This window comes from Nannospalax galili, unplaced genomic scaffold (assembly GCF_000622305.1).
Source record: "Nannospalax galili isolate Female #2095 unplaced genomic scaffold, S.galili_v1.0 scaffold1023, whole genome shotgun sequence".
NCBI lineage: Eukaryota > Metazoa > Chordata > Mammalia > Rodentia > Spalacidae > Nannospalax > Nannospalax galili.
The window spans coordinates 82,879-107,381 of NW_008349234.1; the positions used below are offsets into that span (position 1 = coordinate 82,879).

Genomic DNA, 24,503 nt, shown 5'->3' on the forward strand with positions numbered 1-24,503 from the left:
TTCTTTCATTTCCTTTTCTTTGAAATAGTTCATTCTAGCCTTGAACTCACAATCCTCCTGCCTCAGCCTCCCAAGTGCTGGGATTACAGTTGTATGCCACTGGGCCCAGCCCAAGATGTTTCTTCAATGAGCAGAAACCCCTGGTCCTTCCCACACTCCCTGCCACTCCACAGTAAGAGTTGCTGGGATGACACTAGCCATGACAGAAAAGGGTCATCAAGAAAGATTCAAATCTGGGCATCATGACACTTGAGAAGCTGAGGCAGGAGGGTTGCTGCAAGTTTGAGAGTGGCCAAGACTACAGAGTAAGACCCTGTCTTGGTTTAAAAAAATAGAAAAGGGGCTAGAAAGATAGCTCAGTGGATTAGAACACCGACTGTTCTTGCAGAAGACCCAGGTTCAAATCCCAGCACCCACAGCTTACAACTGTCTGTAACTCCAGTTCCAGGGGATCCCACAGTCTCTTTTGACCTCTGCAGACATGGCACGACATGGGTGCACTTACCTACATGCAGGTAATTACATGCATACACATAATAAAATAATAAATAATTTTTTTAAAAAAATAGAAAAAGCTGGGCGTGGTAATCCCAGCACTCGGGAGGCAGAGGCAGGTGGATCTCTGTGAGTTCAAGGCCAACCTGGTCTACATAGTGAGTTTCAGGACATCTGGGGCTACAGGGAGACCCTGTCTCAAAAAGACCAAAAAAAAAAAAATAGAAAGAAAGAAAAAAGAAAAGAAAAAACACACACAAAAAAGAAAAAAATGAGCCGGGGGTAGTGGCGCATGCCTTTAATCCCAGCACTCTAGAGGCAGAGGCAGGCGATCTCTGTGAGTTCCAGGCCAGCCTGGTCTCCGTAGTGAATCCAGGACAGCTGGGGCTACAGGGGGAGACCCTATCTCAAAAAGACCAAAAAAAAAAAAAAAAAAAAAAAAAGAGTTCCCACCCATCCTGTGTGGCCCAGAGCCAATTAGGCCAGCAAGTACTACCAGCCTGTCCCCTGCCCCAAGGCAGCATTTCCTCCAGCACTGACTGCTCTTGCAGAGGACCCAGGTTTGATTCCCAGCACCCACATGGTGGCTACAAACCATCCTTACCTCCAGTTCCAGGGGAATCCGAAGCCCTTTTCCGATGTCTGTGGCATTGCACAACATGGGTTGCATGCACATACATGCAGGCAATACACTCATACACATAAAATAAAATAATAAAATATTTTTTTAAAAAAGCATCTTGGCTTTTAAAAAAAAGTGATGCTACCCACCAAATTCTTTCACATTTTCATAATGGTTGCTCTTTCAAAAAGAAACAAAATCTTTGAGTCACTGTTGACCTGTATTTCTATCAATGTTACAGCACCTTTGAAGTTTCAGCATTTTGTGTTCAAATTGCACTAGGAAACACATTCATGAGTTTTATGTCAGAGCCCCTGGGCCGTCAGGGAGCCGGAGCATGGGGTTCTTCTGACCCTCCTGTATAGGCTTAGCCTGGGGGGATGCTCCCCACTACATCCTCAGGTTCGTGGAGGTTGACACGATGACTCTGCTTGTGCCTGGCATGATTTATCCATTTGGCTGAGGCCACTTGCCTTTGGCCCAGCTAGAACAGAAGAGGGGCCTCTTAGGGACTTCTGACCCTGTTCCTTTTAAAGAGGGGCACAGTGAGTATAAGGCAGAGTTTGAGGGAGAGGTGGGCTTGGAGAAACAGGATTTTTGTTGTGGTTTGCTTTTATAGATAGAACCTGGAACTCTTGGCAATCCTCCTGCCTTCTTCAGTGCTGGGATTAAGAGTGAGCCACTACACCTGACTCAAAGATTTTGTTGTTTGGAGTCTTTTTGTCATTATTGTTTCCTTCCTTCCTTCCCTCCTTCCTTCCCTCCTTCCTTCCTTCCTTCCCTCCTTCCTTCCCTCCTTCCTTCCTTCCCTCCTTTTCTTCCTTCCTTCCTCTCTCTCTCTCTTTCTCTCTCTCTCTCTTTCTTTCTTTCTTTCTTCTTTCTTTCTTTCTTCTTTCTTTCTTTCTTTCTTTCTTTCTTTCTTTCTTTCTTTCTTTCTTTCTTTCTTTCAGGAGACAAGGTCTCAAGTATCCCAGACTGGCCTCAAACTTGCTATGTAACTGAAGATGACTTTGAACTTCTGATCTTCCTGACTCTACCTCCCCAGTCCTGGGATTGCAGGTGTGTGCCACCATACCCAACTTATGCACTACTGGGGCTCAAACCTAGGGCTCCATGCATGCTAGGTAAGCTCTCTACCAACTGAGCTACACCTTTCTCCTTGGCCATATGACCTTTACCACCTTTAAAAGCTGCAACCATCCTCAGCACCACATGGGGATCTTCCCCCAGAAAGCAGATGAGGTCCCCACAGTGGCTGTGCTTCACTGAGTTGTCTGGGGAATCCACCCCAACATACATACATTGACCATTCATAATCCCTGGGATGGGTGGGGGTCTGGTCCTGCACAAAGAAGCAAACCATTCCCTCCCTTCCCTCTTTTGATGAAGACCACCTCTAACTAGGTCAGGTGGTAACACTCTCCCTCCACGCAGCTTCCTGTCCTCGTTGGCTTTTCTCAGTCTTCTCTGCTTCTGAATATTTGGCAAAGACGTCTGCACAATGGTAGTCTGTCAGGGCCAGCCAGGCACAGCTTGCATTTTGGCAAAAGGATGAGTTGAGATGAATCTCCCCTGAGAAAGGGAAGGTGGTGGCCCTGTCCTTGAGACAGTTTGGCCATATAGGCCTAGAGCCTGAGCCATCTTCATACCTCCTGCTCTTCTGACTCCCCTCCCGGGGATGGGCAGACAAAATAGAATACACTATGGAAATAGCTTTACTGCCAAGGAGGATATTGGTAATACTGTTTAAAACAGCAGAAACCTGGAGAGAACCTAACTTTTTAAAGTAAGGAACTGGTTAAGAAAACAGTTATGTATCCACTTAACATGACAATGTACAATGTAGCTACTTGGACAATTATTATTTTTAAAAATATTTTATTTGTGCCAGGTATGGTGGCACACGCCTGTAGTTCCAGCACTTGGGAGGCAGAGGCAGGCAGATCTCTGTGAGTTCAAGGCCAGCGTGGTCTACATAGTGAGTTCCAGGACATCTGGGGCTACAGGGAGACCCTGCTTCAAAAAGACAAAAAATATAAATTTTTTTTTTGTTATTTTTTTATGTGTATGAGTGTATTACCTGCATGCATGTAAGTGCACCTGTGTCGTGCAATGTCCACAGAGGTCAGAAAAGGGTGTCAGATCCCCTAGAACTGAAGTTATGGACAGTTGTTAGCTGCCATGTGGGTGTTGGGAATCAAACCTGAGTCCTCTGCAAGAGCAGCCGGTGCTCTTAACCACTGGGCCATCTCTCCAGCACTGACAATTTTTTTTTTTTTTGTCTCTTTGAGATAGGGTCTCCCTGCAGCCCCAGCTGTCCTGGAACTCACTATGTAGACCAGGCTGGCCTTGATCTCACAGAGATCCACCTGCCTCTGCCTCCTAAGTGCTGGGATTAAAGGCATGCACCACCATACCCAACCTGACAATTATTTTTAAGAAGGTACCAGAAAGTTCTTATAAAGCCATGCCACAGGATAGAAATATGCCTCAGGGGTTAAGAGTATTGCTCTGCCAGAGGATCAGAATTCAGTTCCCAGCACCCACATCAGGCAACTCACAACTGCCTGTAACTCCAGTTCCTGGAGATTCAACACCCTCTTCTGGCCTCTACAGGCATTGCACACACATGATGAGTATACATACCTGCAGGCAAACGACACAGGTGCACTTACATACACGCAGGTAAAACACTCATACACATAAAATAAATAAATAAATAAATAAATAGATAAATAAATTGTTTTAAAGGGCCGGCCGTGGTGGCACACGCCTTTAATCACAGCATTTGGGAGGCAGAGGCAGGCTGATCTCTGTGAGTTCAAGGCTAGCCTGGTCTACATAGTGAGTTCCAGGACAGCTGGGGCTACAGGGAGACCCTGTCTCAAAAAGATCTCCCCAAAAAAATTGTTTTAAAAAGCTGTGCCACATAGGCTAGGATATAAAATGGCATATACCATATTATGACTTTCTCCATCCCTCTCCAAAAGCATAGAAAACAGCTGGGTGGAGGAGTTCAACAGTATTTGGAAGGTGGGACCAGAGGTCATTTTTAAATTTGCTGCTTTCTACTTTCCTGTTATTTTCAATTTTTCTCTACTAATTAAAAAAACAAAACAAAACTGTTCAAACTGTCAAATGAAGAGGGTGTAGCTCAGTTGGTAGAGTGCTTGCCTAGCATGCACTAGGCCCTGAGCGTGCTTGTCATCCCAGCACTGGGAGGTAGAGGCAGAGGGTCTGAAACTCAAGGTCATCCTTGACTCAAGGTCATTCTTGGCTATAGAGTGAGTTTGAAGCCAGCCTGAGCTACATGAGATCTTATCTCAAAAAAGGAAAACCAACAAACAAAAAAGTCAAATAAGATGCCAGGGACTCTATGTGCCTCTCAACTGGAAGATCCCTGAGAGCTCCTCCGGGGGCAGAGGAACGGCCTAAACCTGAGTGCCAAGCCAGCAGATCACCTGAGATCCCATTTGTACTGTTGTCCCTCCTTTGCTTGCAGTGTATTCGGATTGCTCACCACTATGTTGTCTTTTATTTCACAGATTTCATGGAAAACAGATATTCTGTAAGTACACGTTTCATATACATCATTTCACAGTGCTCCACGGAGCAAGTAGTGACTCATGGGAAAAGTCTCACACTGAAGCTGAAGCAGGGAGATTGTTGTCAGAGTTTGAGGCCATCCTGGGCTGCAGAGTGAGTTTCAGAATAGCCTGGGCTACAGAGTAAGACTTTTTAAAAAAAAAAAAAAAAAAGTGCCCCACAGAACAGTGAACTATTTCTCGACTCTCCCAGGGTCTGCTTTCCATTAATTCCCCCCACCACCAGATTCTAACGTGATCTGTTTGAGTCCAGGAGTCCAGGAGCCTTGGGCTCCTTTGACCAGTTTAAGCCAGCCCTAATAATGATTCTCTCCTCCTGTTTGCACCATTACAGCTCAGCCTATATAGGAAGACGGGCCCTGGAGTTTTCCCTTAAGGTTGGAAACCTAAGGAGCTTTTAACAGAGATAGAGCTGACAGGTATAGTGGTGTACTCCGGGAGCTAAGGAAAGAGAATCTTGAGTTCAAAGCCAGCTTAGGCTACACAGTAAGTCCCTGACAGGACAGAGAGAAAGAGAAAAGAGAGAGAACGACAAGAGAGAGAGAGAGAGATTGGTGCGAGGAAAGAGAAGGGCAGGAAGAGCTGGGGAGAGAGCTCAGTTGGTAAAGAGTTTGCACAAGGACCTGACTTCAATCAGTAGAACCCAAGTAAAAAATTCACACTTGCAACCCCAGCCCTGGGGAGGTAAGGCAGGTAGATGCCTGGGGCTCGCTGGCCGGCCAGCGTAATCTACCTGGCAAACTTCAGACCAATGAGAGACCTGTCTCAAAGAAAAGAGAAGAGTGGACGACTGCTAAGGAATGACACCCAAGACTGATATCTGGCCTCTACACACAGGAATACACACACACACACACACACACACACACACACACATTTATACACACAGTAACACACACACGCACACCCTTATATACACAGGAACACACACACATGCACACGCACACGCAGGAACACACACACTAAAAGAAAGGAGGGAGAGAGAGCGAGAGAGTCAAGTTCAATTAATGCAGAATTACCTCACACGGGCTCACTGTTCTCGGTCTGTCTGTCTGTGAGCTGCCCAGCAGAGCAGGAGTTAACAGGGAGCTATTATTTCAAAAATCAGGAACTTTCCTTCTAAACTGCTTTTTTTCAGGTCTGGGAGAAACTTTGAGCAACTTCTTCTGGCCCTTCAGAGGGCCCTGAACTTCCTTTGTTTTGCCAAAGTCTAAATTCTTGTAAAACAGAGCTCATTATGCCTTTGACAGACAGGAAGGCGCTGACATTCCTTTTATGGAGGAAAGCTATCAATCTAAGGAAAAGAGGAACAGCACGAACATCTTTTTCTAGCCTGCACTATCTAGACTCCTGAAATCACCATTGCATTGGAAGGGCAAGAGAGCCCAGCTTATAGACAGGGATACTGAGGGCTGGGTTGGCAGGACAGCTTGCCCAGACTAACCCAGAGACAGGAACACAACACAGGCCTCCAGGCACTCTGGCCAGTGCTCTGTCCGCAGCATTAAGTGAAGTTACTGGTCCAGAAATAATGGCCTGGAGAGAATAGAGAGTGGACTTTGCCCCCAGGGGATGTGGGACCCTGATAAAAACCAGTTCTCCAGGGGGGAGGGGAAGTGCATGCCTTTAATCCCAGCACTCAGGAGGTAGAGGCAGGTAGATCTCTGTAAGATTGAAGCCAGCCTGGTCTACATAGCAAGTTCTAGACTAGCCGGGACTACAGAGTGACCCTGCCTCAAAAAAAAAAAAAAAAAAAAAAAAAAAAAAAACAACCCAAAAAGCCTAGTTCTTGCTGCATACGTCTTTGGCCACCCAAGGCAGCGCTGCAGCCCAGGAGGGAGACATTGTGCAGAACTGACTTATTTATTTTGTCTTCCACCCAAAGGGTCTCTCAGGACAAAGGTTCTGAATGCTCAGGGAAAACTTTCCCTTTCCCCCAGAAGCTGCCCCACAGGCCCAAATTTTGCTCCCAAGGTGCTCCAAACACTCAGGCTGCTTCTACCCCCAAAATAATAAAGCTATTTGGCGGGAACCTGGAGGTTTCCAGCCGTTGAGAAACGAATTTTGAATCTTTAAGCAAAATGAATTTTGTTTATAAAAGAAGCAGGTACTGTTCCCTAATCATGAGCCATGTGGGTCAGGAGAAAATTAACTGAGCTGCCCAGCTGGGAAATGGGAGGAGACTTCCTTCCTGAAATCAAACCTGGCGATCATTCCCCTCTTGTTTAATGACCGTTTGCTTCTGAAAACATATTGGAGGAAATATCTTAACAATGAGACAGCCACTTAGCCAACTACTAATTTAGTATTGTTTGACTTGCTTCAATGGTACATTCTGACTTCATTTTTCCTCTGCCATTTTTACCTTGTTTATAAATTGTGTTTGTGGCCCACACAGACAGATAATGTGAAAGAGGATGCCCTGTACTTAAAGGGCTGAATTTGCACCAGTGAGGGGCTCCAGATTTTAGACAGAACCCTGACTTTAAAAAAAAAAAAAAAAAAAAAGGACATTGTGGACAGTTTAGCTCTCTTCCCTCCTTCCCTGGCAGCCAGCAGGGAGCTGGGCTGTGATAGAACCTGTCCAGGAGTGGGGTTCAGGATGCTGGAGCATGGGTTCTAGTTCTGTGGTCTTCTTGAAGCTGACTTGTCTTCCTCAAACCTAAGCATCTCCATCTATAAAGTAGATATGGTGACAGCTGATGAGGATAATGCCGATGACAGTGATGTGTGATGGTGATGGTAGTGATGATAATGATGAAAGATGATGGTGACAGCAACAATAGCATCTGCCTAATAGGATTTTCCTGTCTTTTTTTGAGACAAGGTCTCCCTGTAGTCCCAGCTGGCCTGGAACTTGCTATGTAGACCAGGCTGGCCTCAAGCTCACAAAGATCTGCCTCTGCCTCCTGAGTGCTGAGATTAAAAGTGACTGCCACTACACCTGGCTATGACTGAGAATTTCCTTAAGGGCTAAATGAGAAAATTTGCAATCCCCAAATCACTACATAAAGGCTAATTGATTATCTTTTTAAAAATATTTTATTTTTAATTTTATTATTTTTATTTTACGTGCATGAGTGTATTGCCTGCATATATGTAAATGTACCTGTGTCATGCAATGCTTGTGGAGGTCAGAATACGGCGCTCTTAACCGTTGAGACATCTCTCCAGCCCTATCATTTTTACTTTACGTGTATGAGTGTTTTGCCTGCATGTATGTAAGTGCACCTGTGTCATGTAATGCCTATGGAGGTCAGAAGAGGGTGTCCAATCCCCTAGAACTGGAGATACAGACGTTATTAGCCTCCATGTTGATGCTGGGAACCAAACCCAAGTTCTCTGCAAGAGCAACCAGTGCTCTTAACCACTGAGCCATCATCCCTCCAGCCCTAGAGGACAACTTTTGAGAGTTGGTTCTCTCCTACTTGCTGTGAGTCCCAGGGACTGAACTCAGGTCTTCAGGCTTGAGCCATCTTGCTGGCCATGTTTCCTCATCTGTAAATTGGGCAATTACTCACCTAGTTGTTGAAGGTTTTAAGTGAGTACCTGGTAGATTGGAAATACTCATACCAGGTACTCTCTCTAGAAGTAGGAATTAGAAATCTTGGGATGGGAGGTATTGGAATCAAAAGGACCTTTGAGGGTGCTTTGCACCCAGAAGCAGGCAATTCCATAATTGAACCTGAGTGGCTGAGAGCAGGTCTCTGACTCAAATACAGCAAGCTGAGTCCTAGGCTGTATGTTAACTTTTACTTCAAAGTCCCCAAGGCCCTGTTGATGGCAGCCTAGCCCTTCCTGTCTGTGAGGTTGGTCCTATAGCAATGCCTGAGTCCTGTTTGCCCCCAGGAGAGGGAGAATGCAGGCGTCTAAGGAAGGACTTGGTCTGGGGCCCGCAGAAAGGCTGGACACTAGAATCACTCTCCCTCCTTTGGGGAAGTGGAGGAAGTGGCAAACAGTAGCTGCCAGCCCTGGCAAGCCTCCAGCCTGCTGGGGCCACATGGCTTTCTTGGCCCATTTGCCTTGGTCTGCCCTGGCAAAGGAGGAGACCCTAGTTGGACCCATCAGGCCTGCATCCTGTTCCAAAAGGTCTGGACCCAGCAAGGCCAAAACAAAGCAGACTATCTCAGCTCACCTTGAGGAAGCCAACCCGCCTGGCTGTGAGGTTCTCAAGGCAGCAGGCAACCTCTACATCTTTTGCTCCCACTTCCCTGAATTCTACTTGGGGGAAAGTGTTCTGTGCTCATGGAAGGTCCAAAACAGTGGGCCCTGATGCTTCCTGTTCTTCCAGGTTCTGGAACTATGTAGTTGAGGATGACCTTGAACTCTTGATACTCCTCAAAGCTGTAATTACAAGTATGTGCCACCATGACCTACCACTTTAAAAAAAAAAGTTATTGTAGTAAAACATACACAACCTAAAATTTACCGCTGTATCATTTTAGAGCGCATCATTCACAGCTGGGGTTGTAGTTTATTGGTGGGGCACTTGCCCAGCACCGAAAAAAAAAACAAACATGAATTCAGTTGCATGAGTCCTATCGTATTATTGTGTAACTATCACAATTCTTTAGCACTTCTTAAACTTTTATCACATTTATTTATTTGTGTGTCTGTCTGTCTGTCTGTGGCAGGTGCTTACATAACATGGCATACATGTGATGGACAGAGGGGAATTAGTTCTCCCCTTCAATCATGTTGGTCCTTGGTATCAAATTCAGGTCATCAAGCTTGACAGCAAGTGCTTTTACCTAATGAGCCATTACAAGAGCCCCCTAAGAGGGTGTCGGGTGCTGTCTATCACTCTCAGTCTAATTCTTTGAGGCAAAGTCTCTCCCCGAACCTGGGGTGTGAATTGCCTCAGCTAGGCTGAAAGCCAGCCAGCCCCAGGAATCCTTCTGTCTCTGCCCCACTCAGAGCTGGCATTGCTGCCACGTGTGGGACACCCAGCTTGTTATGTAGGTGCTAGGATCAGAATGTCAGTCCTTATAATTGTACAGGAAGTACTCTTTACTTCTGAGCCATCTCTCCAGCCTGTTTGTTGGGCTTTGGGGTTTGGTATTTTTAAACAGGATTTCACTTTATAACTCTGGCTGGACTGCCTCTGCCTCCCAAGTGCCGGAATTAAAGGCATATGTTACCACACCTGATTTTTTTTTTTGTCTTTAAGACAAATTCTTGCTATGTGAACCAGGCTACCTCCAACCTACATCAAACCTCATACCTCTGCTGCGATTACAGGCATGCATTACCACACCCAGCTAGCCAGAAATTTTTCATCATCCCAACCTGAAACTCACAACCATTAAATAATTCCTTAGCGTCCCTCCCCACCACTACCAACCTTTATTCCACCTTTTGTCTGTCCATTTGGCACACTTGACACACCATGGAAGTGAACTCATGGTGTTTGACCTTTTATGTATGTTCATTTTATTTAATATTCTTCTTTTAAGTTCATCTATGTTGAAATGTATCAGAGTTTTATTCCCTTTTAAAGAGAGAATTATATCATTGTAACACATTTAAATTTGATCATTTAGGTTCAGTCTTTTGTTTATGTATGTACATGCTGATTTACATTGAGACAGGATCTTTCTATGTAGCCATGGCTGAACTGGAACTTGATATGTGGATCAGGCCTGCTTCTGCCAACTGAGTGCTGGGATTAAAAGCATGTGTCACCACCACAGCCAGCCAATTTTTAAAATTAAAAAGAAGACCCAAGTTAGGCCTAGTGGTGTATCTCTATAATTCTGACACTGGGGAGGCTAAGCCAGCCTGGGCTACAGAATGAGACTCTGTCCCAAAAGCAAAAACAGCCAAGTATGGTGGTACATGCCTTTAATCCCAGCACTCAGGAGGCAGGGGCAGATGGATCTCTGTGAGATCTAGGCCAGCCTGATCTACATATCAAAACAAAAATAAAAACAACAAAAACAAAGAAGCATACTTGAAGAGGGCATGTCTCATATTAGCTAGAGGTGGAGTTGGAGCTAGATGCCAGATCGCTTGTAACCGATGGTTCCATTATCCCCATGCATAAGTATAGCACCTATGGGACACCACACTGGGTTTTTGATGAGGTTGCTTGGTAGACCGTACAGCAAGAACACACAGATAGGCCCGCCAGCCCCTATAACGCAGGCACAGAGATAAGGGAGGAATGGCTGAGAACAAGAGCTTCTCTGGAAGGTGGGAGTCTCAGGGGGAGATGGAAAAGCTTTGTAGTGCTTTTCTTTTGAGTCAAGGTCTCATGCATGAGTCCAGGTTGGCCTAGAACTCAACCTTGAACTTGTCCAAGTACTGAGATTACAGGCATGTACCACCACACCCAGTTATATGTGATGCTAAGGGTAGAGTCCAGGGCCTCCCTATGTCATGCTAGGCAAGCACTATAGCAACTAAGCCACATTGCCAGCCCCTGCATAGTTCTTTTACCCTGCACTGCCTCCATTTTACATATCTGTCTTCCAAAACAATCTTTGGTCCTGAGAGTATGACAGTAACTTGTACTATCTCTTGTCTTATAGAGAACGGAAGGCTCCCTTGATGGAACATAAGACAATGAAGGCAGGTGCACATCCCTGGGAGGACGTGTCCACGTCCCAGAGCAGATGATTCCCGGATTCCAAGAGCTCTGTGCACTTATTTATGAACTGATCCTACCCCCGCTGAACATAGCAATTTCTCAGGCCAAGTCATCAGTTCCTAAATTCATTCTGCCTCACTGATGTTGGGTATAAAGGGATACAGAAGTGCTGTTCCGCTGCCAACGTTGCCCTCCTTCCAAGCTGGAGCATCCTTACAATTTGGAAGAGTGGAGAGAGGTAACAGACCACTGGAACATTTTTGAAGCTTGAATATTTTGTCTTGGACAGATGAAGAACTCCATTTGTCTTCCTACGCAGAAACCAGTTTCTGTTTTGTAGTAAATTACTTTTAGCAAATGGCCTGTTCTGGGGGCTACTTTTTGTTTTGTTTTGGTTTGGGGTTTTTGTTCTCTTTTCTTTTGGTCTTTCGAAGGCCTGTAGTTCTGGGCCCTCCTTGTTCTTTGGAAGTATACAAACCCTGATCAGACAGCTTTGCCTGGTCCTCTCTATGACCTCACTCACAAAGAGAACAGCTGCTTGGGAGCAACCCTTTTGAAATGGCCACTTAAAAGACAAGCTTCATTCAGGCAGTGCTGAAAACAGGAGGATGTGGCGTGAGCACAGACATTTTTAAGCTGCTTTCTAGGACTTTCTTTTCCTCTCCCATGCTGAAGGCCAAACGATGACAGATGGTTGACTACAGCAAATATTATTGTTTTTAGTAGAAGAGGGAAATATATACTTTCCTCACTAATTCTTTATTTATTCCTTGCTAAAGAGATAGTCTCTTGAGGTCCTGAGCTGTTTCCAAGGAGCGGGAGGGTGTCTTGTGTGGGTAGATAGGGCCACTACCATTTTGCCCTGGATGGACTATACCTAACCTGAATTACCTTCTCTGTTCATCTTAGCCACATGGCTGCAGGGCCCCTGAGGTGTGTTGTATTAAATAAATTTGATTTTTACTCTTCATAAATCTGTGAAATGTCATTTTCTTTTTTAAATATTTTATTTATTTTTATTTCATGTGTATGAGTATATTGCCTGCGTACATGTAGATGTACCCATGTCATGCAATGCCTGTGGAGGTCAGAGGGGGTGTTGGATCCCCTGGAACTGGAGTTGTGAAGGGTTGATAGCCACCACGTAGGTACTGGGAATTGAACCCAGGTCCTCTGCAAGAACAATCAGTGCTCTTAATGGCTGAGCCAGATCTCCAACCCCAATGCCATTTTCTGAGACAGGCCACATGCCAATGGAATAACTGTAATCCTTAAGGACTTGGCATGCCTCTGGAGTCACATTACCAAGACTCTTCCTCCATCAGAGAGGCACCAAGCCTCACACAGACCAAGGTCCAGTGGTAGTTGGAGTCTCAGACACCGAGTCATTAGACTCCATGGACTGTCAGGCATGGTGGTGCATGCCTTTAATCCTTGTACTCAAGAGGCAGAGGCAACCAGATCTCTGTGAAATCAAGATCAGCCTGGTCTATATAGTGAGTTCCAGGCCTGCTGTGGTTACAGGGAGGCATGTCTTTAAAAGACAAAAAAAAAAAAAAAAAAAAAAAAAACCAAGAAAAAAAATCCATGGACTTTTGTCTTGGTGTTTCCAGTAAAGAGTCCTGGGCCATTCTGGGCAGATACGGCAGTCAGATTTAGTACAAAAAACAACTAATAGGAATTAAGATATGAATTAATTGTAGATGTTCGGTTCAGTCTGGATTTCACATAAACAACAAATAATTGTTTTAGTTGTAATTATGTTCTATGCAATGTTTAGAATACATGAGTCCTAACTTTTTATTTCACTTATATGACTTCCAAATGGAATTGAGCATCTAGCATTTTATTTGGAAACCCAGCTGGAAGGACAATCAGCCCCTACCCTCCCAGTCCTCAGGACCCATCCTCTGTACCCACCTGTGTCACCTCACTCTCCTTAGTCCCAGTCCTCCATTATAGCGTCTCATTACTGGACACTAAGGTAGAGGGAGTTCTCACTGCCCAGCCTGGCCGGGCCACATGCAAATTACAGAAACCAGCAGGAACTTCTCAACCTCAGGGCTTCGTGTCCTCAAATGAAGAGATTGGAAAGATGGCTGTCAACATTCAAGATTTGATACTCTTTTGAAAGTACTATGAAAGCTAGGGACTGCTCCCCTCACCTCCACACAAAGTTGTATTACAAAAGTGTCACATATTTCCAAGGTTTTAGGGCCATGGATTCATCTTGAAGTCATAGGATTAGAGAAGCTACAGTGCCCTGTAAGTCTGATGTGTCTATGATGTGGTTGATTGGTTTGATTATTATTGTTATTGTTATTGTTTGGTTTGGTTTGGTTTCTTTGAGGCAGTGTCTCATGTAGCCCAGGCTGGCCTCAAACTCACTATGTAGCTGAGGATATCCTTGAACCTCAGATGCTCTTGTCTCTACCTCCTGAGAGCTGGGATTACTGGTACATACCACCACGCCCAGTTTATGTGATGTTGGGGGGTATAATCTAGGGCTTTGTTCATGTTAGACAAGCACTCTACCAACTGAGCCACATCCCCAGCCCCGCCCTCGGTTTTTGAGACCATTTCTCTGTCTGTAACTATGGCTGGCCTGGAACTCACTATGTAGGCAGTCTAGCCTCTGACTTGGGGTGATTCTGACCTGCCTCTGTCACCAGAGAAAGGCCATGGAGCCGTGAAACCAGCCCTGCTGCAACTACTGAGCCCTATTTATGGCACTCATATGAGCTTTAAATTATTCCACCCCCCACCTCTATTTCTGAAGATGAAACCACGCATGCAGAGAGCTTTCTTAGTTGATCTAACTGCTTTAAAAAATTCTTTAAACCCAAAACCCTAACTTCAGCCTTCCTAGCTAGCTAACTAGTGCAGCGGAGTCTAAGCCAAGAGAAGGTGGCCAGAGCATCCAGGCCAGGGGAGGGGCTCGTTGCTTAGAGCGCCCCCTTGTGTCCTCACAGTGTAATCGTTCATTAAAGGACAGCAAACTTGGAATATGTTTATCTTTGACCTACGAGCCTCAAGAGGTCAGCCACCACCTCATGACTACTAGATGCTGATGGCCATCCACATTCACTGACTAACTGAACTCACTCTGAGTTGACCCTCTAGACTGGAGGGTCAAGGTGACTCCAGAGTCAACATGAATTCATTAAAACAATGGTTCTTAGGGCAATTGTGTCTGAACAGTGCCTGGATACATTTTGGGGTGTCACAGCAGGGTGTGGCAGGTAGAAACCAAAGCCCCAGCACTGGAAAAAAAAAAAAAAAAGGTAGCCAGCATCTATCAAAAGTAATAGCCTCCAGAGCTGGAGAGATGGCTAAGTGGTTAAGAACACTAGTTGCTCTTGTAGAGGACCTTCCCAGCATCCACATCAGTAGGCTTATACCTCCCTGGAGCTCCAGGGGATCCAATGCCCTCTTCTTGCCTCTGCAGCCACCTGCCAACATGTGGCCTATATTCATAGACACACATAACTAAATTTTTTTTCTTTTTGAGACAGGGTCTCCCTGTAGCCCGAGCTGTCCTGGAACTCACTATGTAGACCAGGCTGGCCTTGAACTCACAGAGATCTGCCTGCCTCTGCCTCCCAAGTGCTGGAACTACAGGCATGCCCGGCTATAACTAAATTTTTAAAAAATATTTGTTATTTTTATTTTATGTGTGTGAGTGTATTGCCTGCATGTATGTGAGTGCACCCGTGTTGTGCAATGCCTTGGAGATCAGAAGAGGGCTTCGGAATCCCCTGGAACTGGAGTTAAGGACAGTTTGTAGCCATCATGTGGGTGTTGGGAACCGAACCTGGGTCCTCTGCAAGAGCAGTCATTGCTCTTAACCGCTGAGCCATCTCTCTAGCCCCATAGCTAAATATTTTAATTAAAAAATGTTTAAGTTAAGGGGATGGAGAGATGGCTCAGCGGTTAAGAGCACTGGCTACTCTTGCAGAGGACCCAGGTTTGATTTCCAGCACCCATGTAGCAGCTAACAACCATCCATAACTCCAGTTCCAGGGGATCTGATGCCCTCTTCTGACCTCCCCACACATTGCACAACATGAGTGCATTTACATGCATGCAGGCAATACTCGTACACATAAAATAAAAATAATAAAATATTTTTAGAGCCAGGTCAGAGGTGCATGACTATATGGAAATAGAGTCCTACAAGTTCCTGGGACCTTGAAAACCTATAGCAATATTTTCAGCATGCACAAGACCCATGCAAACTCAAGCATACAAAACCCCAGCACAGAACTGTGGAAGTGGGTAATAAAATGTTTAAAAAATTTTTTTAAGTTAAAAAAAATTAAAGGGGAGATGGAGAGATGGCTCAGTAGTTAAGAACACTTGCTGCCTTGCAGAGGACCTGGGTTCAGTTCCCAGCACCCACATGGTGACTAACAACCTCTTAAGCGCTGAGCCATCTCTCTAGCCCCATAGCTAAATATTTTAATTAAAAAATGTTTAAGTTAAGGGGATGGAGAGATGGCTCAGCGGTTAAGAGCACTGGCTACTCTTGCAGAGGACCCTAATCTAACTCCCTCTTCTGGCCTCCTCAGGCACTGTACACACATGGTATACTTACATACATACAGTACATGGTATACTTACTCATATGGTAAAATTAAAATGAATATTTTTTAATAAAGAAAAAATAAAACAAAAAGATAAGAAAAATTTCATAGCCCGAAGTATTCCTAAAGCCTGAATTGTCTCTTCATGTAGATTTCATAATTCAGTAGAAAATGAACCTTTTTAAAACAAATTAACTTAATTTTGACAATAAAAGATAGACATTATCTCCATGTTCAGACAGGATGGAAGGTGCTAGAAAGCAAACAAAACAAAATTCTTAAAGAAAAATAAAAAGTAAGGTAGAGTAAGAGATTGACTACCAAGTGACTATGTTTTAGTATTGGTTTGGTTTCCTTTTGTTTTTGAGACAGGTTCTTCCTGTAGCCCCAGCTAGCTTGGAACTCTCTCATAGACCAGGCTAGTCTGTCTCAGAGATGTGCCTCTTGAGTGCTGGGATTAAGGGCAAGCGCCACCATGTCAGCCTTCAATTGGCTATATAACTCTGGAGATTTCATATGTCTATCTCTGGCAAAAGCAGGTATTTTTGTTTGTTTAACCTAGGACTGCCATAACAAATTACCACAAACTGGATGACGTAAAACAACAAATACCTACTTTCATACAGTCCTGGTTGCCAGACATCTGAAATGAAAGTTTCAGCAATGATGTGCACCCTACAAAGTCTCTGGGCATTGGTGGTGCCCATGGTGACTTATAATCACAGTATTCAGAAGGCTGAGGCAGGACCAGTCTGGGCCATATAGTGAGTACTAAGGCAACCAAAGTATGTAACAAGACTCTGTCTCAAAAAGGAGGAGGGGGAGGAGGGGGAGGGGGAGAGGAGGAAAAAGGCTCCCTCTTGGCATCTCTGGCTTCTGACGGTTGCTGGCAATCTTTGGTGTTTTGACTGGAAGTTGCATCACTCCAATCTCTGCCTCTTGTCATCACATGACATTTTCCATGTACATGAGTCTCTCTTCACATGGCCCAGTTCACTGAATTTAAGTCCTACCCTAAAGCATTATGACTTCATCACAGCCCAATACACCTGTGAATACCCAATTTCCATATATACTTTCATTCTGAGCCTCTAAGTAGACGTGAATTTTAGGAGGACACTAACCCAGTACAAAAATAAATTGCTAAGACAAACACAAATCTTGGCAGTTCTATGTTTCTTTATGTACATAGGAAGGCGGGAAAACGGTGGCTACCTTCAAATATTCTCCAAGGATACGTGAGCTTCTCCCTCTGATGTTCCCTCGCTGTGCTTTCTTCTCTTGGGCCTTGTGTCTCTCCATCTGTGAAGCATCATCGTTGCATTTCTTCTGTTTTGGTTAACTTTCTATTGCTGTAATAAAACACTGACCAAAACCAACTTGGGGAAGAAAGGGTTTATTTTACTTTTTAAGTTTTTATTTATGTGTATGAGTGTTATGCTATGCCTGCATGTATGTAAGTGAATCCATGTTGTATAAGGCCTGCAGGGGACAGAGGAGGGCTTCAGATCCCCTACAACTGGAGTTTCAGACAGCTGTTAGCTGCCATGTGGGTGCTGGGATTTGAATCCAGGTCTTCTGCAAGAGTAGCCAGTGCTCTTAACCGCTGAGCCATCTCTCCAGTCCCCTATTTTTATGTTACATCTCTCAGGTAACAGTTCATTACTGAGGGAAGTCAGGGCAGGGACTCAGGGCAGGAATCTGGAAGCAGGAACTGAGCACAGACCATGGAAGAATGCTGCTTACTGGCTGACTCCTCTGGCCTGTACTCAGCCTGTTTTCTTGGTTTGTTTGTTTGTTTTTTGTCTTTTTTGAGACAGGGTTTCCCTGTAGCCAGTCAGCCACAGCTGGCCTGGAACTCACTATGTAGACCAGGCTAGCCTTAATCTCAGAGAACCACCTGCCTCTGCCTCCTGAGTGCCTGGGATAAAAGGCATGTGCCACCACACCCAGCTAGCCTGCTTTCCTTTTTTTTCTTACTATTATTTTTATTTTATGTGTATACGTGTATTGCCTGCATGTAGGTAAGTGCACCCGTGTCATGCAATGCCTGAGGAGGACAGAAGAGGTTGTCAGATCCCCTGGAACTGGAGTTACGGATAGTTATTAGCTGCCATGTGGGTGTTGGGATTCGAACCCAGGTCTTCTGCAAGAACAGCCAGTTTTCTTAACTGCTGAGCCATCTCTCCAGCCTCAAGCCTGCTTTCTTATACAACCCAGGACCACCTGCCCAGGGGTGGCACCATCTACATATATATGTATGCATGTCCGTGTATGGAGGTGCATGTGTGTGCACATGCACATGGAAGCTAGGGGTCACCTCAGAGATTGTTTCTCAGGAGCTGTCTACCTTGTTTTGTTGAAATCGAGGACCTGGGGCTCACTGATTAGGCGAGGCTAACCAGCAAGCCTCAGCAATCTACCTGTCTGCCTTCCCAGCACTGACATTATAGGTGCGCACTACCACACCTGGTATCTAGGTTTCTTCTCCTGATGCTGTGATTAAATACTCTGACAAAAGCAGCTGAAAGGAAAAAAGGTTTATCTTAGCTCGTAGTTCAAGTTCATGGTAAGGAAGTCAAGGCAGCAGAAGCTTGAAGCAGCTTATCACATACACAGTCAGGGAGCAGAGAGAAAATAAAGATATGATGCATGTTCAGCTCCCTGTCTCCACTTAAACAGTCCAGAATCCCAGTCAAGGCAGGCTACCGCCCACCGTGGGTGGGTCTTCCCACCTCAATTAAACAATCAGCAATCAAGCCTAGCAGGTACACCCAGAGGCCTTGCTCCCAGGTGAGTCTAGATTCTATCAAGTTGACACTAATCATCATGACTGGCTTTTTTATATGGGCACTGGGGATTGAACTCGGGTCCTTATGCTGGCCAGGTTAGCATTTTACCAATGTACCTCTCTCTCCAACCCTCATCACTCTTTTCACTTTTTTATTTTGTCTTGTCTTTTTATTTATTTTGAGACATGGTCTCACTGTGTGTAGTCCACTAGTCCAGGCTGGGCTAGACCTTAAACTTGCTATGTAGCCCAGGCTGGCCTCAAACTCTCTATCCTCCTTCTCAAGGGCTGGGTCATCACTCTTTCTCTCTTTCCTCCTTTCCCTTCCCTTTTCCCTTCCATTTATCTTCTACTTTCTCTTCTCACACTAATTGATAAGAACAGAAGTGTACACACATAGCTTATGTTTATTGATGAGTGCTATATTCCCATTTATTCATTTTTTGAAAGTCAATGCATGGAATATTTTCTTTTCCTCGGTCTTTAACAAAGATGGGGGTGGGGGTTCCAAAAGTTTGTAAAGTTGTTTTCTACATATATTTGACCCTTAGTGGGTTATTTTTCCAAGTATGTATTAGACTCATTAGGAAAGGGTCCCTAGTGACTGCCTCGTTTCCTCCTGGTCTGGATGTAGTAATTTTCCTGGAACCTCTTGGCACAGGTGGGTCTGGTTCAGTGCCAGCCACTGTTCCACTAGTTTCTGGTACAAAAGTACTCCCTCCTTCAGGCTTGCATTGTTGGAGCCAGAATTTGTAGCATGAGGAAATCTCCCTCTCCCCCACAGTCAAGTCTTGTACAGGTCCTAGGAAATGGAAACAGAACATGCTGCAGGGTCTTCTAAAGTGAGGGCAGACCAAATGTGATGACACACATCTTTAATCTCAGCATTCCGGAGGCAGGGGCAGGCCAGCCTCTGTGAATTCGAGGCCAGCCTGGTCTATACAGTGAGTTGCAGGCCAGCCAGGGCTACATATTAAGACCCTGTCTCGAAGAATAAAATAATAAAATAAAGTAAGGACAGACTCTGAGCCAGAATCTGGTGTTATCTCTAGAAGCTCTGACATACCACCACATGTTTATTAAAAGTGTATGTCCAGCTGGGCATGGTGGCGCATGTCTGTAGTCCCAGCACTTGGGAGGCAGAGGCAGGCGGATCTCTGTGAGTTCAAGGCCAGCCTGGTCTACATAGTGAGTTCCAGGACAGCTGGGGCTACAGGGAGACCCTGCTTCAAACAAACAAACAAACAAACAAACCAGCTGCAATGAAAAAAAAAAAATTATATATATATGTATGTATATATATATATATATATATATAAAGTGTATGTCCAGGCTGGGATGTGACTCAGTTGGTAGAGTGCTTACCTGACATGCTGGAAGCTCTGGGTTCCATCCCCAGCATTGCATAAAACTCCATGTGATGGTCAGTTCTAATTGTCAACTTGACACAACCTGGGAAGAGAGTCTCAATGAGGTATTATCCAGATCAGAGTAGCCTGTGGACATGTCTGTATGAAATTGTCTTGACTGCTTTAAGTGACATGAGAAGACTGAGCCTGATAGTGAGTGGTACCATTCACTGGTTTGGGAACCTGAACTGTGTAAGGGTAGAGAGAGCCAGCTGAGCACTAAGCATGCTTGCGTTCATTTCTCTGCCCCGGACTGTGGATGCGACTAGCTGCTTTGAGCGCTTACCTCTGTGACTTTCCTGTTGTCAGAGACTGACCTAAAACTATGGACTTTAAGGAGCTCAAGCAGGTACCATAGCTAGAATCCCTTCTGTTTTCTACAGAGCTTATCAGTTTTCCAGATCCTTCTGTGACCCTGGAGAGGACAGCATTTTTCCACTAAAGCCAACATTAATTTTCTTTTTATTTATTTATTTTTTATTTAAAACATTATTTATTTTATGGGTATGAGTGTATTGTCTGCATGAATGTGTATACCCGTGTTGTGCAATGCCTACAGAGGTCAGAAGTGGGCTTTTGATTCCCTAAAACTGGAGTTACAGATGGTTGTTAGCTACCATGTAAGTGCAAGGAACTGAACCCTGGTCCTCTGCAAGAGCAGCCAGTGCTCTTAACCACTGAGCCATCTTGCCAGCTCCCCCCAACACTTTCTAAACCACCCAGGAGCATTTGTGATGACAACAAAATGTCCTCAAGTGTATGGAGACATTTAGTAGGTATGCTAGATAGCTTTAGTGTCAACTTGACTCACCTGGGTTGAGGGAGCCTCAATTGGGGAATTTCCTCCATTGAACTGGCCCGTGGCCATGTCTGTGAGGCATCTTCTTGACTGTTGTGGAATGTGGGAGGGCCCAGCCTACTGTGGGTGGTGTCACCCCTGGGCAGGTGGGCCTGTGTTGCATAAGAAAGCAGGCTGAGCAGGGGCCAGGGGAGCAAGCCAGTAAGCAGCATTCCTCCATGTCCTGTGCTCCAGCTTCTGCCTCCAGGTTCCTGCCCTGAGCTCCTACCTTGGGCTCCTGGATGAACTGTGACGTGGGATATATAAACTAAATAAACCCTTTCCTCCCCAAGTTGGTACTGGTTAGAGTGTTTTCTCACAGTTTGTTTGGAGAAACAAACTAGGACTGTAGGTATATTGAAAGGATAAATAAACTTATGTGAGGGTCTTGCTTAGTAGTTCCAGGCAGCTGGGTGAGTGCTAGGTGAGCTCCGGTCCTCTGCAAGAACAGAACATGATCTTAGCCACTGAGCCATCTCTCTAGCCTTGGTATGTGATATTTCAATCTGAAAGTGAAAATCAGGACTGCATAACTCCAAATAGTTCATCTCTTCACCTAGCTTATCAGTTTATCCAACAAACAGCAAATGTCTGGTTTGTGCAACACTCTGCATGTGTGGAAGTTGCCAAGGTAAGATGATACCCCAAAGATGCAGAAGCCCTCAAATAATGCACATGTTCTAAAAGCCCATTACAGACCTACTCAGCCCTCATGAATGGCACAATGCTTTTCACAGAGCAGGATTATGCCTGACCCAGTCCTATCCCTTCTGTCATGATAGAGACAATCAAATCTGCATCATTGAAGTAGTCAGCCCACTCAGACAAAAGCCTGAGATTCAATTGGTATGGAATCCAACTCCAATTGGAATCTGTGTTAGTCTGTTTTCTGTTACTATAATAAAGTATCTTAGCCTAGGAATTTAACAAAGAAAATTTTACTTAGCTCATGGTTTCAGAAACATGAAGTTCCCCCATCCCTCTTTTTTTTGAGATAGTCTCTCTGTGTAGCTCTGACTAGCCCAGAATTCACCATGTAGGCCAGACAGGCTGCCTGAACTCACAGAGATCTACTTGTCTCTGCCTTCTGAGTGCCGGGATTGAAGCGTGTAACAGCACCCTGGGCCTTGTTTTCTTCTTTATTTTCAGCAGGGCTCTCAACATAATTCACCTGACTTGCAAGAACTATATGTGATTAACATTAGACGCTTAGTGTGTGTAGAAAAAAAGGATTATATTCTTCAACCGTGACCTTGAGCTCTTTTTGGTAAGCCTTGTTCCACGTGGAGACGAATAGATGTTACACAGGATTTTCCACTAATGAATTTGTCCCTCGAGTCCCTGCTGAACGCTTGGGCTTTCTTAGTGACAATGGCCACTATGTTCTACCGTGTGCTTCCTGTTTAACTTCGGCTGCCAACAACTTTAGAGCCAAATTCTGCAGTCCGTAAGTGTAATTAACAACTGTCAAGTGTGTTAGGTTCACTCCCTCTTCCTTCAGATGCTGTCTCATGTGGAGTCCTAACTTCTCTATTCTAGATCAACTTCCTCTTCTCAGCTGCTTCAAGATGTTTTGGGGGAAAAAGGATCCAACAGGCAACAAGAAAAATTAAAATTAGTGCTGGAGAGACGACACCAGGTAAGAGCACTTGCTGTACAAGCATGAGGACCTGAGTTCAAATCCCCAGAACCCACAGACAAAAGCTGGACTTGGCAGTACCTGCACCTAATACATTGTATTAGTAAATTGTGGGCGCTGTTTAAGCTCACTGAGAAGCTGGCTCTGGAGGTGGGGATACCCTCCCAGCACACACACTTCAGACCCAAGCATGTTTGTCTTAGAGTGACCTCCAAGACCTCTTGTCCATGGACTGGCTGGGCCCCCAGCACTGTGAGAAGGAGAACAGCACACCAGTCCAAGAATGAAAATATCATGTCCTTGAGACAGGAGAGTAAATTGTTAGAGTGAAAACATGTCCTTGAACACAGCTGGGAAGTAAATCATTCCCAAGCACCTTCCTGAGGTAAAAGAGCCAGCCACAGGGCTGAAGAGATGGCTCAGCAGTTAAGAGCACTGACTGCTCTTGCAGAGGACCCGGGTTCAATTCCCAGCACCAACATGGTGGCTACGAACTGTCCTTAACCCCAGTTCCAGGGGAATCCGAAGCCCTTTTCTGACCTCTGGGGTGTTGCACGACACGGATGCACTCACATACATGCAGGCAATACACTCGTACACATAAAATAAAATATTTTTTTAAAAAAAGATCCAGCTACTATTTACACTGTGATATAAAGATGCCAATGGTGGGAAGGACAGACTGAAGTCTCTCCCAGAAGAAGGCATTCTGCCCGGGACCCTCTTTATGGGTCAGATGCTCCAGCTGATGTTATGGTTCCCCCGGCTCCCCCAGTCGGTTTCCAATGGGTGGTGTGTCTGATCTGATGCTCTATCTTTCCACTGCTTGCTGTGTTGATTCTTTTGTTCCTGTTTGATGTATACTTAATAAACTCATGTCTTCAAAACTAAAAGCACATATACTTAATAAACTCATGTCTTCAAAACTAAAAGCACAGCTATTGTGGCTGATGCTCCAGAAGAAACAGCCCATAACCCCAGTGCTGTGGGGAGCAGAGACAGGAGGATCACCAGGGCTAGCCAGCTGCCAGCCTAGCTCAGTATCAGTGAGAGACCCTGTCTCAAGGGACTAAAGTGGAGCACGCTAGAGTAGGACACCTGGTTTCCTCTTCTGGCCTCCTTGCACCTGTGCATGGCTGGACACACTGATCCATACAATTGTACACACACAACATACACACACATATACACCCACATTTAAATTTGAACTTAAAAATGGACTGTCAGGAACAAGTCCAATTCCTATACCGCATTTATTTAGAACAGGAAATAAGAATCCTATTCTTTTGTTGTTGTTCTTGTTTGGGTTTTTGTTGTTTGTTTTTTGTTTTTGAGACAGTCTCCCTGTAGCCCCAGTTGGCCTGGAACTTGCTATGTAGGCCAGGTTGGCCTTGATCTCACAAAGATCTACCTGCCTCTGCCTCTTCAATGTTGGGATTACAGGTGTGCACCACCATGTCTGGCAGGAATACTATTCTTACAGTCTTGACTGAGTCTTCTTCTAGCCCAAGACCTTAGGCCCACTTTTTAAATCAATGCAATGGGTGAATTGGGCTCTGTTGTCTTTTTAAAAACATATTAGTTTGAGTATTCCTTTTGCTAATTTTAATTTTTTATTTTTTTATTTATGTGTATATGAGTGGAAGGTTGTGCACATGATTGCAATGCCCATGGAGGCCAGCAGAGGGCATCAGATCTCCTGGAAATAGAGCTGCAGGTGGTTGTGAGCCACTGGGCATGGGTGCTAGGAACAGAACCAGGGTTCTCTGGAACAGCAGCCAGCTCCACCTCTCTAACCTTTCCGTTACTTTAAAAGTCTTGTTAATCTTTGCTCATTTGGCAATGTTTCTTGTGGGCTACTGCATGTCAGATACTGGCCTAGGCATTTGGGATATAGCAATTGTGTTAGTCTTTTTTTTTTTTTTC

At 44.9% G+C, this 24,503-nt stretch overlaps 1 protein-coding gene across 7 annotated transcripts in view; it reads left to right on the forward strand.

Annotated features, from left to right (window-relative positions):
• Positions 1-12,288, forward strand: part of Pecam1 (platelet and endothelial cell adhesion molecule 1) — a 65,588-nt gene extending 53,300 nt beyond the window's left edge. For 4 of the 7 annotated variants that reach the window (XM_008846568.3, XM_017801521.2, XM_017801522.2 and 1 more), the window contains 2 exons: positions 4,663-4,685; positions 11,256-12,288. In XM_008846568.3, the coding sequence (XP_008844790.1) occupies positions 4,663-4,685; positions 11,256-11,285 (53 nt within the window). In that variant the 3' untranslated portion in view covers positions 11,286-12,288. The remainder of the gene's footprint in view (positions 1-4,662; positions 4,686-11,255) is intronic. The other 3 variants (XM_008846566.3, XM_008846569.3, XM_017801523.2) reach the window with 1 other exon arrangement.
• Positions 12,289-24,503: the final 12,215 nt, after the last annotated feature.